The following is a 17971-nucleotide window of genomic DNA, read 5'->3' as shown; positions in this document are numbered from 1 at the left end:
AGAGTCTTTTATATCAAGACATTTCTCAAAACCAGAATATGATCAGGGTGACTTTTGAACACTGGAAATAAATGAATTTTCTAGTTATTATTATTATTGTGTTGCTGCTGGTGACCAGCTGGTGTGCAAACCTTAAGTCTGAGGCAAAGCCATATATTATTATTGTTATTGTTTTATTACTGTCTGTGAGGGAGGAAAGTGCTATTATTTTTTATAAATTAATTTGTAATTTTATATAAGGTGAATAACTCTCAGAGCCCACCTAGTTGCTGGTGATCAATCAACAATCGTACAAAGTTTTTGCAAAGTTGCATTGTAACAGTCTCAAAGGTGTAAATGCTTAAACTTTTGTCAATATTGACAAGCTACACATAATTAGTTAAGTGTGCAAATAAAATAAAAAATCAAACAGTTCATTCTGCAGTGACCACGAGCACAAAAATATAATTAATTCAGATTCACCAGCATCAGTAAGACGAGCAAAATGGTGGCAACAACCTACCTTTGAGCAGTCAGAGGAGTCAGATTGTCTGTATATTCCGTCAGACTCCACCAATCAAAAGACTCAAAAGGGATTTTCAAAAAAGTATTCCAAGTTGTGAATAGTATCATGTGAAGTCCATTGCAGACTGTCGAGAGACTCTTCTCTCCACATTCCATCCATTTCCTCTCCATCCGACTGCCTGGCTTTTGTTAGCTTGCCGCCTACAACATGGAAGTCTCCCTGCAAAGATCTTTTTCTGTCAGACCCTCAGACATTCCCAGCTTTCTGTATACCGCCCTTAGATGCCAGATCATCAATGATGCTGCTACTTGCCCACTTCTATCTGAACCTGATCCTGTACCCAAACAACCACCTGCACCTTTTTTGCACCTGGCCTTTGTCTATTGATTTTTACAATTTAAGTCACCAAACTGTTTCTGTCAGTCTGCATTTCAGTCCTTTGTTTTGCTTCCTTGTATACATCTCATTACATTGCCACTCTGATTCACACCTCTGACTGGATTCTTCTCCATGTCAACGGCAGCTGGGAATCACGGGTATTGTAGCATTTGGAGGATCAAACATGATTTGTCAGAAACAACTGCAAGAATTCAAACTGGGGGTCAGAACATACACCTATATTTTGAGTACATTATGAGTTTCCTGTTTTCAAAACACAAAGCAAGAGCTCAGCAAGTTTGCACACTGTAACGGAAACAACCCTTTCAATCCTGTCAACCCTTATGTTTCTATACAGCTTAAATACAACAGAAAATGTCGAGAGAAACGTGGATACTTACGATGTTTGGGTGGGAAAGACGCAGCAGCACACCAATTTCAGTACGAACAATTTTCTTGTCGATCTAAAAGGGAAGAAACAACATCAGACAGCAGAACAAACAACAGCAGTGTTTGAGATAGTTTAGGCCAAAAGTTGTGTCCCAATTCAGAGGCCGCATCTTTCGGAGGACGCGGTTTATGAAGGTGTGGCCTTCTTTGCCATTGTAGACTGCAAAGGCCAAACTCAAATAAGATCGTATGGCCAACAGAGTATTTTCACTTTGCGTCACCAGTTTTGTAATCCTCAGGCTCTGTATCAGTGTTGTTTGCTGCTATATTATTTTCATAACCACTGTGCAATGAATCTTGGGATAGGTTGGGCCAAGAAGGATCCACCTGTTGGAGCCTTAGTTGCGCAGGAAAAGAAGGATACATTTCTCAGCTGCATTTGCCTTTGAAATGGGACAGACTAGTTGCTCCGCTGTCTTCAAATGCAGCCTCTGAAGGATGCAGCCCTTGAACTGAGACACAGCTAAAGACTGGAAACAGTAGGCAACTATTCGCCCTCTGACCTCAGTTTTCTCTCTAATGGCAGATCACTGACCGTTTTCTTGAGGACTTTGACAGCGTAGGGTTTTTGAGTCTGTTTCTCTTCACAGCGATACACGATGGACGTCGCTCCTCTGTAAGAAAACACAAAACAACAGCTAGTGTTAAACCTGAACTACTGCTAACCCTGACATGTAAGACCACACATTTGTCATATTTTAGACAATATGGAATATAGCCTTGTAAAAAGTTTGTGTCCACAACAGGGCAAGTGGATACTTTTGGTTGGTTCACAACCAACAGGATTTTGAACAGTTGATCTTTTGCGTATCTCCTACAGGTGGGATCAGAGCATTGGGACAAACCACCTGAACACTGTTTAGTCTGGAGGACTTCTTGGTGTTACAGTGATTTGTATTAATAACAAAAATGACAACACTCACACCGGAGTCATTTTAACACAAAGAACAAACAGCAGAAACAGTGTTCTCCTCAAAGTCATGTGGACACAAAACACACTAAAATAAGACACTCTGTGTGTGTGTGTGTGTGTGTGTGTGTGTGTGTGTGTGTGTTGGGGGGATCTGCTTTCTGCTGGGACAGATGGAGGAAACAGATCCATCTGAAAAAGCAAATGCACACACACAGTACTAACTGGTCTCCATGGTAACAGGTCACCTGGTAACAGGGCTGGTGGCTCACACATTTCTGATTTCACCACCGACATCATTTTACTGTTTCTACTGAGCTGTTGTTATTGTTGTTGTTTATTGTTTACTGAAATAACAGAAAACAACACGCACACACACAGGGTTCCTACACACTTTACACAGCCACATGTACTGTAAACACACACACAAACAACATTCACAACCTTCTGTAGTTCAGTTCATTGGGTCCAGAGGGAAAACAGAGACGCCGTCGCCTTTTAGTTCAAACAAACCAAGAGGAGGAAGTGACAGGCAGGAGAGGAAGACAAGCTCTCATCCTTTAATTTAATAAAAGTAGGAACAACAGAGTGTAAAAACACTCATTTATACCTAAAATTCAAAATGTTACTTCTGTTTCAATGTATTTCAAGTAACAAAAGCAAAGGTTATTAAGCAGAAATTGTTTATTAAGTTTTACACGTCGTCTAGTTAAAGAGACTAGTTGTTACTATAAACACCGACAAACCAAAGTTAACGTTAGCTTGCTGATATCAGACCTGTTTAGACTCAAAGAGGTCACATGATTGACATATCTGACCTCAAACTTGATTCTAATTTTATATTCAAACGATCATGTTTCACAGAAACACAACATTATGAAATGTTATGCTAAAAACATTTGACTCAGTGAGGTATGTTAGCATACTGAAACTGGACAGTTCTCATACTAAACTGCAAACTTCCAACCTATTTCTATGCTACGTATTGTTAATAAAACAAACATCTACATTTAAGAAAGATATGTTTTCTGCACGTGTAAAACGTATGTTCAGTTGTGCTGCAACAGTTTCTCTTCACAGACGTTGTGTCTCAATTCAGTGGCTGCACCCTTCGAAGGACACGGTCCACGAAGGCGTGGCCTTCGAAAACTGCTGAAACCGCTATGACTGAACCAAAATGATACGGTCAGACGCCATATTGTCTTTTTGAAGACTGATTCATGGTTGCCTGGGAAAACGAAGGAGCCTTCAAAACGACAGCCTTCGAATTCTTCAGCTTCCGCCTTCGGAGGATGTGGCACCTGAAATGAGACACAGCTAGAGTCGGACTGTCTTTGTTGGACAGCACTGACGGTCTTTCATGGAGTTTACACATTCATTTAAATCTTTAAACACTTTTAAGTAAAACTTTCAACTTTTAACAGCTTTAACTTAAACAGCCCTCACATACAATTTACCTGCTGTTGTCCTTCAGTGAGCAATCACAGCTCCCACACATTCACATAGAGCATCACATATTCAGTTACTGACGGACATGCTGAACTGAAGAGCGGCTCTCACAGGACGCTCCGGGACACTGTGACGTCCCTCCTGGGTGTGGGCACAGGTGCAACAAAGGACACTTCTGTCCACACCCAACCACACCTGTCAGTATAAAGATGTAATAACTGGTTTATTGATCAGAATAATCCCTATAAGACTTAATAACTGGTCACTAACAGACTGTATTAACTAACTCATCAAGCTTCCCTATAAACAGATAATCAATGTATTATTCAATATAGTGAATAATATAATATATGTCTTCATAAGAGAAGTTAGAACAAATACTGAACATTAATAAACACTTGAAAATGCAGCTTGTAGCTGTTTAGTAATGATGAATAAAGGGTTTAGAGTCACGAGATTTTCGCTTATTTTGATGTGATGAGTGTTTGTGTCTTTTATTTCAGACTTGTTTATGATTTATTCTTTTTGCACACGGCCCGACATCACTGAAGTTTAGTGTCTGTTTATGGTAATAAACAGAGACAGTCCCGAAGGTGTGGTCCATGTCCACCTTCACCACCACACAGTCTCACTCACTGTGTTTGTTTGACAAAGATACCTGACCTGAGGAGTATCGCATGGACTCCCACTGGGCAACTTTGGCCCAAAGAGGGGTACATGTGAACTCATTAGTTTCCCCCAGTGCCCCCTAATGATGTGGTCCAGACCTGCCCAGTTCGGAGCTCAGGTTGTAGAACTCCTCCACCGTCCCGTCCCGCCTCGACCCCTCCACCCAGAACTCCACCGGCTCCGAACCAGGCCGGGACGTCGGCATGATGACAGCAGAGCTCTCCCGCAAACCAGGTCCAGAGAGAACCGGAACCGAGTCCAATATCACACCAGCACCAGGACCGGTTCAGACCGGGTCAGATGTGACCCGACCGGAACCAGGAGGAGAGTAATCCAGATCGGATCTCCGATTTAAATCCAGCTCGGTAAAACCCAGATTAGAGCAGCAGAGGGGGATGATTCATGATCCTGATGGGCTTTAATCCAGACCAGCAGGAGGAGGATCCGCCTGCTCCTCAGACTCAGGACCGTTTATCAGAGAAAATGATCAAAACAGAAAAACTACACAAGAAAAAATCTGTTCAATCCCAGAGACACGGATCCTGGACTGATCCAGACGCACACGGTCCAGATGTGTCGCAGCTTCCATCAGGCCTAAACCCTCTCAGATCGGATCAGTTCAGTCCATCACCCTCCTCCCGGGTTTTCGTCGTATCTCCGTGTTTTTACCGGTAGAAATGGACCGTCAGACACGTCCGGAGCAGGGCAGCCTCCCGGTGGAGATCCAGACCGGAGAGCCGCAGCAGCTACAGCGCAGCCCGGCAGTGTTTTCACCGGGAAACAGGCTGGTTGATGGTTTTGTGAGGGATGTCGCTTGGTTCTCGGAGGTTTGATTCCCGGGCAGGGCTGCTCCAGATGTCCGCTGGATATGCGGAGAGAGAGCTGCTGCTGTAATCTTACAGCACCGCCCCTCTGCTCCCGCGCCGACTAATCACAGCGCTGCCAGGGAGCCAAGCCGCGCTCCCATTGGACGGCCGGCCTGTCAATCACCGAAGCCTCTGTCAGCAACCTAAATACAGAAATAACCTAAATACATAAATGTACATTAGCGTGACATCCGAAAGCTTTGATCCAGCGGGAATCAAACCCGCAACACCGTCATACGAGCCCTGCCCGGGGACCACGTCAGTAACGGCCCGTTGTTTCTGAGGCGGTCAGGTGTTAATGGTTTTACTCACAGGCTTCAGTCTAATCAAGTATTTCTCTCTTGTCACTTATAAGGAGATATATTATATATAAAGATATAGGTTTATAACATATATATAAAAAAAACCCATAGTAAAATGTATAGCCTATATCTAAGCTACATATATTAAAAATAAGTAGGCTGATGAATATATATTTTATAGGCTATGGCTATTTAACATGTTACAACTATATAGCCTATGTTAATAATATATATTTGATTTATATATTTAGTTATATATGACATTTATTAAAACAATATATTACATTTCTATATGCTTAAACATGTTTCTCTTATTAATTTCATATTCATTTTAAACAATTCTATCTTCACATTCTGGGAGTGTCTCAGACCTTTGGACACTACTGTATATGATATCAATATATATTGACAGGCTTTAGGATGGATATGTATTTATGTACAACATAAGAAAAACCTACATAAACATATATAACCTATTTGTAAGGGTAAGACAGTACTGTGGGCTATGTCAATATAGTAAATTGTATTTTATAGCTGTTAAAGATCCTGAAAGCCTGAAATAAAATGTGCAAACATCAAGTTGGTTTTAATGTAAAGTTATTTTTTAAAATCACATATTCATTAAAATACTCCTCTTCGTTAAAAGCCACAGCACCTTGTAATAATTAAAAAGAGGGATTCATTTTATTTTATTTAAGCCTATTTTACTTAAACAAGCCAGATGCCTGTAGACTGCTTCCTGTCTGACTGAATGACAACATGAGAATGAATGAATGAATAATAATAAAATTATGGGTAAATGTAAAGGAGGATCTATAGCATCTGATGTTAGGTAGGTAACCAAGCAACCCCATAGCAACCACCCTAAACATCATAACAACCAGCTGTAGCTTTAACTACAGAGCAGAAACTTGTGTAGAAGCTTTTACAGATATGTGTTTGAAATGTGAAATAAATGTCTAATATGAAACAGAAACAGGAGACATTATTATTATTATTATCACTATTATTTTTTATATAGTAAAATATCTAAAATAATATAAAAAAGACAATCGTAGATGTCTGAAAAAAATCATTAAACTATATGAAAGAAATTCACTAGAATTTTTTTTAGTACCTATTGACAAAATAATAGTAACATTTCTTCAAAAAAATCAAATATTATTTTAAAAGGTGATAAAATAGCTATCCTAAAATAATAGTAAATATCTGATAAAAGAATTAGTAGAATATGCATAGAAATATTTTTATAATATTTGATCACACGCAGCTTAAATGTCCTCTATGAGCTGGCTGCAGAGACTGACTGTCCCTCACACAGACCATAACGAGCTGCAGTGGTGACACCACAGCGCCCCCTGTGGACAAAAGCTCTGCTCACAGTAAACTGACAGGTGACCACATGCTCATTCACTTTAAATCTATAGCAGAGTCGAGTGTTTGAAATGAGCACATATGTCTAGATGAAAAACAGTGGTTTTTAGTCATATGAATATATAACAATATATGAAACTGACCCAGACAGCAGTGAATCTGTGATCTGGATGGACAGGTGAGGATCAGGTAAGGATGGGTTTAGTGGTTAGCTGTCCAGATGTGTGTGCTCATCAGTTAAAAAGCTTCAGGCAGGTAAACAGCTGCTGAACACAACCAGGATTAAACCTGCATGCTGAGACTTAAACCATGAGGACGAACAGGAGGAGAAACAGAACCACAGAGATCAACCAAGATTGTGTGATCAGAAGAGGAAAGATCAGAGTCTGGCTCAGAGCAGCGCAGTCTCACTGTGTCCTTCAACTCACCTACACAATGTGACTCACATTCAAACTTCTGTCACTGCCTACGCTACCAATTCAAGGCAGCAGCTTCAGCTTGTGCCGAGGCAGCAGTCTCAGATTTCTGACTGTTCTGTTATGTTTTCTCTTAATTTGATTTCTCAACATGAAGGTCTAAATTGTGATTCAAAGCTCAAGCCACACGCCCAGAGATAAAATCAGGTGGTGAGATGATGAAGCTTCTTTTATCAATTTTCCCCCTAGAATCAATAAAGTCTCATCTCATGTGGGAATGATGCAGGCTGAATGAAGTAATTATTAACTGTTTCCGAAAACTTAACAAAAGTATATGAATCACATTTTACAGTATACTGTATACTGCTGAGGAAACATTAAACTGCTGGATTTATGAATGAAGTTTGGTGTGATGTTAATTCATTTTAATTAAAACACTTTAAATAAATATAATAACAGTTTATCTTTATGCTGGTGTCCTATATGCCCTCAGCCAAGTTGTGACAAACACTAAATGGTATTCCCCTGTAATACAGATGGGGACAGATGTCACACCAAACTCCATTCAAAAATATGCTGATTTAACAATTACTCTTATATTAGTAGGTGTTCATTCACTGCCCATGTGAGACAGCTGTGCTGTTGATTACAGTACAGAAACTATATGTATTGTTGAGAGAGAGTGGCGGGGGTTACTAGGTGAACCATTTCAAAATAAATACAGTTTGGTGTATGAGATGTGCTGAACTTTTAAGTTGTTAGATTTTTAAATGAATGTCTAGTGTAATGTCAATTAATCTATCATTGTCATTATGTCTGAATTAATCCAATAATTGATTAGATAAATTTATATAATCATATATTCTTAATTCCCCATATCCTGCTGAGCCCTTGTATGTGGACAGACCAAACTACATTCAAACATCCATGAGTTTAATGTTTCTCTGCCTCTCAGCAGTTGGTCCTTTGGAAAATGTGACTCGTGTCTTATTTTCGTAATAATAAAAGATAACATATGAAATAAATTTATAATTTTGGACAAAACTAATCAATAATATTTTGCAGCATATATACTCCTGCTGGTACTGGAGGGACTTTGAAATTGCTAGATTTATGAATGAACTCTGGAGTGAAGTCAATTAATCTATCATTATTTCTGGATTAATCCAATAATTCATCAGCTATACTGATATAATCATGTTTTAATATCCTGCTAAGCCCTTGTATGTGGACCGATCAAACTACATTAAAAAATCAATGAGTGAAATGTTTCTCTGCCTCTCCGCAGTTCTACGTACTTTGTAAAATGTGACTCGTGTCTTATTTTCTTATTTTTCTTTTTTTCATTTTGTTTCACCAGTGATTCACTGGATTTACATTATTCTGGATTTTCCTGTGTATTTCATCCCTCTGTACGGCCTTGCAGGTGTCTGTGTTCACTGTGATTGGTCGGCAGGTGGCCGCAGCCTTACGCCTCAAACTGAGGGTAAATGTGTCCCATGTGTGTCCCGAACGTCAGCAGTAGGTGGATGAGAACTTCCTAGTTGGGTTTTACTTTGTGTAAATAAACCGGAGGCAGAGTTTTAGCCAACGCGACGTGTATGTGGAAAACCCCGGTTCCTCTCCAGTACCGGTTAAAACTCCAGCCCTCTCGCTTTTTTTGTTTTCTTTTCTTCTCTATCGACTGTTTCTGGGTGTAAAATGACTTTCTGTAGACTTCTCTCGGTGGTTCTTTTACCGATCTTTTGGGTGTTCGTGTCCGCGGCAGAGGATGCGACCAAAGCCGCCACCGGCACCACCACGGCGCCCAGACCGGCTTTGACCAACTCCAGCGGGGTGAACTCCACACACAGTGGCGGTAAAAGCAACGATGCGGCGTTCCCCGGCCTTAACGTGGACAGCTCGATGATTCAGAGGGCCCTGTACGTCCTCATCGGCATCACCATGATCGGAGTCTTCTATTTCCTCATCCGAGCTGTGCGGTGAGAACTGCTGTAATTACTTTAATGAGAACAGACGCTACGCAGTCATATATTTTATCCAAAATGGGCAAATTTGACATATAATCTCACATCAGATACACGCTGAACTAAAGAGTTGCTCCTCCAGATTTACAAAAATACTTTATTCACATTATAAAAAGTGTGTACAACTACTTAGAAGCGATGAAACATTAAACTACTAGATTTCTAAACGGAGTTTGGTTTACTGTTTGTCCACATACACTGTTTGCCAGGATGTAAACTGTTATAATGGTAATATTACATTTTGTTACAGCATGGATTAGGCGGGTACAAAACAATTGAATTATATTTGTATAGCTGATAGATTATTAGATTAATCTTAAAAGAATGAATGTTTCATTGACGTCACGCCAGACCTAATTCATAAATGTAGCCATTTAATACTTCCTCTAGTATCAGCAGAGGTATAGATAATGTAAAAGGGGATTTATGCCCTTTTATTAACTTTTAGTGGCTGCTCTTCATCTCAGCGTACATCTCATACACCAAAGATGGTTCACCTACTAACTATCACCTCTCCCACCAATATGGTTTAATCGCTCCACAAGTTTCTCAATTAGTGCCTATTTCATTTTACAATGATACATATCTATTTTTCTTCTGCAAAATGTGAAAATTCTTATAAGTATTGCCAGATCAGATACTACTACTACGTGAACTGATGAGTGGCTCCTCCAGCTGTACAAAAGCACGTGACACACACTTTACAATGTTTGTACAACTGTTGAGAAGCAGGGAAACATTAAACCAGTGGATTTTTAAATGGATTTTGGTTTACTGTCTGCCCACATACACTGGTTTGGCAGGATGTAAACTGATATAAAGGTAATATTACTTTTTAGCACAACATGGATGCAGAGGTCCAGAACTACTAAAGTGTATTAGTATAGCTGGTAAATTAATGCAAAAATATCATGTAATAATTATATTTGAATTGATGTGAAGCCAAACTTCATTCATAAATTTAGCAATTTAAGAGTTCCTTCGGTATCAGCAGATGTATATGTGCTATGAAAAGGCAATTTATGCCCTTTTGTAAATTTTTAGTGGCCACTCCTCAATTCAGTGTGCAGCATTAAGACTAATGTTCATCCAAAAACTGTTAATAATAGTTTCTGGTGAAAACTGTATCTTTCTCTAAATAATGATTGTCTGATGCTCAGGCTGAAAAAACCCACCCACAAGAAGAAGTACGGCCTGCTGTCCGACTACGACGACTCTGTGGAGATGGATGCGGTGGACAGTGACGAAGACGACACTCTGTATGAAGCTCGCAGCCTCCGCAGGTCAGAGGTCAACACACAACAAAACCAAAACACAACAACAGCAGCAGCAGAGATATTTGAAAATAAAAGAAAACTGATGACAGTAATAACATTCAGTTTTTTACATGAACACAACATAAACAAACAGTTTGATATTTGATAGTTTGATATTTTTCTGTGTTTTATGTGACTCATAATGGAGTTACTCTTATTTTGAAGCTTATATATCTGCTTTATTTTGAAATTGAAGTTCACACTTCCAGCTCCATCTTTGTTATGATAACTTTTATTTTTCTTATAGTGGGGGCTGGGTGGGAAAGACGACATCCTGAACTCAACTTTAACCAGAGCTGATTGATCACTGATTATTTTCTCACTTAACGTTTTTGTTTTATAAATTAAATATTAATAAATATTAAATAATGAAGATCCCACTGTCCAAAGTGACGTTTTCAGATGTTTGTCCCAAACACAAAGCGACTCAGTTGCTGTGACAGAAAACACAGAAAAGCAGACACGCCTGAGAATTTTTACATCTTTAGCAATTCATTGATTCTCAAAATTGTTGCCCTATAACTGATCGATGAACCATCTTTTTATTTTCATCTCTGAAATGAGACATGCACATTCTGTACTGTTACTTTATCATCACGTCTGGTGTTAATGAAGGTTAAAAACGGTCTCTGTGGTGCATTCGAGGAAAACTCATGATTTAAATTTCAGTGTTTACATTTGCAGAGAAGCATGAAAACGCAGATTTTTGAATGGAGTTTGGTTTAATGTCTGTTCAGAAATATCATAAACTTCATCAAATCTGTTGTCAGAAATCAGACTGTTAACAATCATCATCATAATCATCAGCATCATCAGCATCATCTTTATGTGTAGAGCACATTTCACACAGAGCAACAGTAGAGACAAACACTGTTTTTTGTGAAAGGATAAACATTATTTGGTTGTTTTTTTTGTTTGTTTTTTGTTTTGCTGAATGCAGAGTGTCCTTGAATGCACCACGGACAGCCTCTGTTAAAAACACTGACTGAGGGTTTGTCTCTGCAGGTTGATGTTTCTGAACCTGATTATTGATTCAGTTCGTTAACTTTGGTGACTTGTTGAAACAGATCAAGCTATTGATCTGCTGATTGTTCTGATCACAGTTATCTGTGTCTCTGTTCAGATGAGTCCAGCTTGGATCAGACGAGTGGAAAGTATCGATAAGGAGGCTGCAGGTGAAATTGATTTTGGATTGGGAGAGAGAGGACTGACCGGTGACTGCTGGAGGAAGAAAAATGGACCAAATATAATTATTATTATTATTATTGTTATTACTGTTGCATACAAATGCCAAAGCTTGAGCTGCTCCAGAGGCTGAGCAGGATAATAGATATTTTTTTAAAGTGTTGGAAGATGTCATCAGTGTGGTGAAGTTGTTGCCATGGAGAAAGCAGGATGTTCTCTGACGCCAAATTTCCCTCCTCTGTTTATAATTATTATTATTATTTCTTTTTCTAAGAGTTTCATTTGTCTTGTTTTTCACTTTGTGCTTTAACTACTGTAAACTGACTCCAGACCAGCTGATAGAACTGATCAGACAGCAGCAGTTATTGATCAGACAGCAGCAGTGTTTGATCGGAAGGCCTGTGATTGATCAGGATTTTCCCTCCTGATGGACTCTGACCCTCCACGCTGCACAGATCTGACCTGCGTGCTGTTAAAAGACTCTGATGTGACTGGTCTGTTCAAGCTGAAATCTGCTGTTAAAAGAAAATGATGATTGATTTCCCGTGTGGGCGGAGCTAACATCACACTTTCCACCTCTGGTGTAGAGAAGCAGAGAACGAGGACTCGCACTAAATAACATTTACTGTAATCTGAGGCTGACTTTGTCCCATTATTTTAATTACTCAGTCCTACGTTTAACCAAGTCCAGCCTGCAGGGCCCTGAACACACCACAGACTCTAACAGACCAGGACCCCAGAGCTGCGTTCACAGACGCATCTTTTCGACAGCCGAGTTCTTCATTACTCAGAGACTCAGACAGTATCTCATAGAAATCAGAATAAACACATCATCATTAAACAACCATCCAGTGTTTTATCATCTGAATGTCTCTTAGTGGAGTCGCTACGATCAGCAGCTGTCACCTGTGAGGGTGACTCACCTGAACCAGGTGGACTCTGTGATCCAGGACCATGAACGTCGACACGTTCCTGAGTCTCTGCAGCAGAGGTGGAGCCACATGTAGATGAAATACACCAGTTTGAAATCAACTGTAGTTTTCCTTTAGTTTGTCTGTAATGCAACTCAGTAACACCCCCCCAACCCCCCCCACCCCATGTTCAGGTGTTTGTTTCATCATTCCTCATAATTTCAAAACAACTTTTGGTTCAGTTTAAAACAAAGAAACTTTATGTCTCAGCTGTTGTTGACTTGTTTTCTTACGTGTAAACATCAGTACTATTTTTCATACTGAGCTGCTGTGCGCTGCCAGACAGACTCTGATCACATTCACATATCATCATCATTTCCCTCATTCGTTCCAAACTTTCCACCTTCCACAAAACTTCTTTGAAATCATTTGAAAATGTGTTTCATTAAAATAAAAGTTCAGCCACATTATTTTCTCTATCCAGTGTGACGGTGATGTTTTTTTACAGTGAAGCAGCAACTCAGTGACAATCAATCAATCAGGCTTTTTTTGTATAGCACTTTTCTGCCAAACAATATAATACAAAGTGCTTTACAAAATAAGAGCACTGAACTCTGCTGCTTCATTGAAACATTTATAACTGTTATGAATATCAAACCTTCATCTCTTTAAAAAAGTTAATATTGAAACAGACAGAATAACCAAACCAGTAGCTAAAATAGGCTTTTACTCTGAAGGGCTGTGGTGATTTATCATGATGTTGGTTTCAATGTGGTCTCTCCTGCAGCGCCACCAGCAGGACAGAGTTCACTTATCTTCAAAGTCTGGAGATGACCGTCTACTGTTGATGCTGATTCAGCACAAAAACTTTCTGCCGAAAATGAATGGAGGGAAAGTTGAGATCCTGTAAAACTTCACACTTTTTAGCTACAGACATATTTCAGATGTATATCAGATCAGACAGGTGAAATCTGAATCACCCTCAGAGCCGTTGATTGAATGTGTTTTTGAAGAATAAAAATACTTTTTCCTGACTCACTGTTTCATCACCAGCTCTCTATTTCAACACAGGTGTAGTATCCGCGGGTGACCAGCAGATGTCACTGTTGTACTGTTTAACAGCTGAACCGTTCAACAACAAGGAAACGCAAAGAGCTTACAGTTTTTTTTCGATTGCTCAGGCATGATTTGGAAAACAGGGCCCAGTTTTTCAAAACACTACACACAATTAGCACAACACTTCAGATCCTTTGCAAAATGAAACACTCTTGTAAAAACTATACACTAATTTATAAAAACAATATTTTGTTACCATAAACACACACATTTCATATGACTTAATTCTGTTTGAACCAGTTACACACTGCTGTGCTTTTAGCAAATTATACTTCTCAGTGATTAGAGCACTGTAAGTGAAGTACAGGGAAAGTGCAAATATGCAATAAATTCACCAAACACTTTACAAGACCAATGCTGCAGACTGATGAAAATTTCATTTATTTCTCTACATATACACAAATCAGTCAACATGGAGAATCACAACAACACATGTCCCAGTTTTCATGCTACTACAGTTGTGTGTTTAACACTGTCAGCTCAGCAAATATCAGACAAACAGAAAATACTGTGTCCAGCACAGGTTACAATTACAGTTAAAAAAAAAAAAAAACTGAAAATAAAGTACAGAAAATACTAGATATTATGTCTTCACCTAGCTGGATCTGGCCAGAGAATTTCATCACCATCACAGGCGATATCCTCACTGGCAAGACAACGTGGGAAGAACCACCTTGAATGTCGAATCCATCCTTGCACAGCTGCGGTGTAGATTTGGTCACAGGCCTCCTCCATGGTCTGAATGAGGGGTACCTGAGCCTGGGGCCGGAGATCGTCAACCCTCCACCACCATGCAGAGAAAAACTCTTCCACTGGGTTTAGAAACAGAGAGTATGGTGGAAGGTAGAGTACTGTAAACTGTGAATGGTGTTGAAACCAGTTCAGCACCAGAGCAGAGCGGTGGAATGACACATTGTCCCAGATGACGCTGTGTTGCATCTGGTGCATTTGGTTTACTGCTGTGACGATGTTGTGCAATCGGTCCAACACTGTGGGAATGTGAGGTGTGTTGTAAGGGCCCATGTTGGCATGACGGAGGAGGACCCCATTCTGTGTAATGGCAGCGCAAAGGGTGATGTTACCCCCACGTTGCCCTGGGACACTGATCATAGCCCTGTGGCCAGTGATATTTCTGCCTCTCCTTCTTGCTTTTGTGAGGTTAAACCCTGCCTCATCTATGTATATGAACTCATGCAGGATTCCCTCAGCATCCATCTGTAAAACTCTCTGAAATACAGTGAAAGACAAGATTGTGTCGTTCAGCATGGATCTAGTACAGAGTAAATTTACATGTAAAAAGGTTACGTTCCTCTACCTCCACCTCGGCCTCTACCTCTGGCACGGCCTCCGCCTCTCCCTCTTCCTCTTCCTCTACCTCTACCTCTACCTCTACCTCTACCTCTACCTCTACCTCTACCTCTACCTCTTTCTCCTCCGCCGTGGATTCCCCCTCTCACCCTCACTCTTCTTCTTCTGACTCCTTCCATTTTGGTTGAAGACAGGTGAACTCACGTGCTGCATGTTTATGGTGCTTAAACCTGATTGGTGTGTCTACAATCAAGCAATCATGTGTTTGCGCACCTGATGGCTGTGTTTAACTAATTGGCTCATAGGTGTGGTAATTTGACAGTCAGTGCTTTGGAATTGCAAGGAAGTGACATCATGATATACTTCTGTGTCTCATGTATACAAGTGTGTTTAGTGTTTTGCAAATCACTGTGTGTATTGTTTTGCAAAAAGTGTGAGGCTGACATTGTGCTTATAGTGGTGCAAATCTGGGCTAACTTACAGTGAAAATCAACAAATTAGATTAAAAATCATTAGATTTCATGATAAATGATAAATCAAATTCCAGTGTTGTGAGATCAAAGAAATTAAAATAAAAAATTAATAAAAACAAAACTGTATTTACTAAAAATAAGAACGTAATGAATATATAATAATAATATACAATAATATATGATATAGAATAATCTATAAATGTAATTAGGATAATCTTCTCTGACCATTTAAAATGTATTTTGAAAAAATAACAAATGACTTGATGCTTTTATTCTGAAGATCAGGGTAATGAAAACAGCTGCTGATCCACAAATGTGCTTTTATTGTGGTAATTATTTGATGTGAACTTCACTTACTGTGGAACACAGAGACAGACAGCTGAGATACTCCAGGTGCTTCATCATCATCATCATCATCATCATCAACAACAACACATGACAAATATTGATGATGTTGATCATCTGAAATATTGATTTGTTAACTTTCTTATTGATCTGTTGCTACAGATGTTTTTTTCTGTGATATGACTCTTGGCGGATTCCATACCATCAACACCAACACCTGATGATGAAGCATGTTCATCCTCCTCTTCGTCCTGTGTGAGAGACAGCAGGATGTTTTCCCACAGTATTGTCTGTCAGGATCACAGGTATCACACATGATGCTGATTGGGGGGTTATGAGGTCAGAGGGGGGGTGTGGCCTGTCACAGTAATAAGCCAGTGATGAGTGGGTGTGGAGCTGATGACTGATAAACATCTGAGCCAATCAGGCGGCCCCGAGAGAGACAACAACAGTAACAGGTCCCAGAGGAGAGAGGGGGCGTGATTCAATTACAGAGAGCTGAGTTTGAGTGTGTGTGAGATGCAGCTTCATCCTCAGTTCCCACCTCTGTCTCTTTCACACTCACAGCTGGTTTATCTGATCATGGCTCTGTGGTTGAATTGTCAGATTTCCTACTGACACGAACTCACCACACTTGTTTTAAAGACATTTGTATGTTTGTTTCCGGTGAACAACAACAAACACACATCTGAATAATGACCTATGAACTTTACAGACTCCTCCTCCATCAGACTGAACAGCGGTTCACAACATGTCGACTCTCTGCTGTAACAACGAGGTCATGTGACTGAGAGCTCAGGACAGAGTCAGGCCTGTTCCCTGTACGTTTGTTGCTTATGTTCTCCCAGTCTGCTGCCTGTTGTGTTCACACTCAGAGCAGTGTAATACGACGATGAGGATGAAGATTTTCACCTTTCATGTTTGTGACCAAGATACTTTTGACACCCTGAAGATAAAGTGGTCTTCTACTGATCCCATCACTGAATCACTGTCATACAGCTGCAGCTGTATCCAGCTCCACTGAATGAACTGTGTTAACCTGCACCACATGATGCTTTATGAGGTCAGAGGTGCCTTTAATGAACTGTTATTAGAGGAGATTTTTACAGTGTAATCTCTGAACAAAGGTTCGTGTGACATCAGTGTTTAGTCTGTTTGGACTTTATTTCTGAGAAGAAGAGTCATTTATCAGATGTGTTGTTTTAGGCTCATTTTATTCATTAATGTTACAGCACCTCATATTAAAACTCAATTGAATTTTACACTCATAAAATCACTAGTTAAAATTGACCCTGCATCAAAAGGGCAATTTATTATGAGGTCAAATTCATTTGGATTTACATACTGTTGTATCAACTTAGATATTTATGACAAATTGTGTAAAAGTTTTGACGTAAACTATGAAAGAAAAAAACTTTTTTTATTGTTATTAAAAGGCGAGATTTGGTCCATGTGCCACTATTTTCCACATAGCAACAAAACCAATGAAGCACTGCTGTGATGATCGGTGTCCTCATGTTGTTCTGAGCTGCTTTATGTCGTTAAGATGCAGCTTTAATCGTCATGATCAATTGATTAGTGAGAAACTCTGTTTGTGACACATGGAAAATCTGCAACAGCAAAATGATTCTACTGATTACAAAGATATCTATTTGTCTTTGTCACTTTATTGTAAACTCTTTTGTCCGTGTCAGGATCCTGTAGGAGAGATGAGGTTACTGTGATACTGACCCAAGATCAGATAAACCAGCTGTGAGTGTGAAAAAGACAGAGGTGGGAACTGAGGATGAAGCTGCATCTCACACACACTCAAACTCAGCTCTCTCTAATTGAATCCCGCCCCCTCTCTCCTCTGGGACCTGTTACTGTTGTTGTCTCTCTGGGGGCCGCCTGATTGGCTCAGATGTTTATCAGTCATCAGCTCCACACCCACTCATCATTGGCTTATTACTGTCACGGGCTACCCCCCCC

At 39.8% G+C, this 17971-nt stretch overlaps 2 protein-coding genes across 2 annotated transcripts in view; one reads left to right on the top strand and one right to left on the bottom strand.

Moving 5' to 3' along the window:
- Nucleotides 1-5236, bottom strand: part of LOC111671585 (calcium/calmodulin-dependent protein kinase type IV) — a 22359-nt gene extending 17123 nt beyond the window's left edge. The window contains exons 1-3 of the mRNA XM_023428705.2: nt 4460-5236; nt 1869-1947; nt 1285-1347 (exon numbers count right to left, since the gene is read on the bottom strand). Of these exons, the coding sequence (XP_023284473.1) occupies nt 1285-1347; nt 1869-1947; nt 4460-4566 (249 nt within the window). The 5' untranslated portion in view covers nt 4567-5236. The remainder of the gene's footprint in view (nt 1-1284; nt 1348-1868; nt 1948-4459) is intronic.
- Nucleotides 5237-8854: 3618 nt separating this feature from the next.
- On the top strand, nt 8855-13237 carry fam174c (family with sequence similarity 174 member C). Its single transcript, XM_023428711.2, has 3 exons — nt 8855-9301; nt 10507-10629; nt 11786-13237. The coding sequence occupies exons 1-3, from the start codon at nt 9021-9023 to the stop codon at nt 11787-11789; spliced, it is 408 nt and encodes a 135-aa protein (XP_023284479.1). The 5' UTR covers nt 8855-9020; the 3' UTR covers nt 11790-13237.
- The last annotated feature ends 4734 nt before the right edge of the window (nt 13238-17971 follow it).

The sequence above is a fragment of the Seriola lalandi genome, unplaced genomic scaffold (assembly GCF_002814215.2).
Source record: "Seriola lalandi dorsalis isolate HSWRI2012SDOR001 ecotype SW California unplaced genomic scaffold, Sedor1 jcf7180002054885, whole genome shotgun sequence".
In the NCBI taxonomy this organism is placed as follows: domain Eukaryota; kingdom Metazoa; phylum Chordata; class Actinopteri; order Carangiformes; family Carangidae; genus Seriola; species Seriola lalandi.
This window is presented reverse-complemented; position numbering and strand designations above follow the sequence as displayed.

What these genes read in the sequence shown, in the direction of transcription:
- fam174c (XM_023428711.2), top strand. Translation starts at nt 9,021, where the DNA reads ATGACTTTCTGTAGACTTCTCTCGGTGGTTCTTTTACCGATCTTTTGG. An exon ending in TTCCTCATCCGAGCTGTGCG is followed by an intron (nt 9,302 to 10,506) that starts GTGAGAACTGCT and finishes TCTGATGCTCAG; the next exon opens with GCTGAAAAAACCCACCCACA.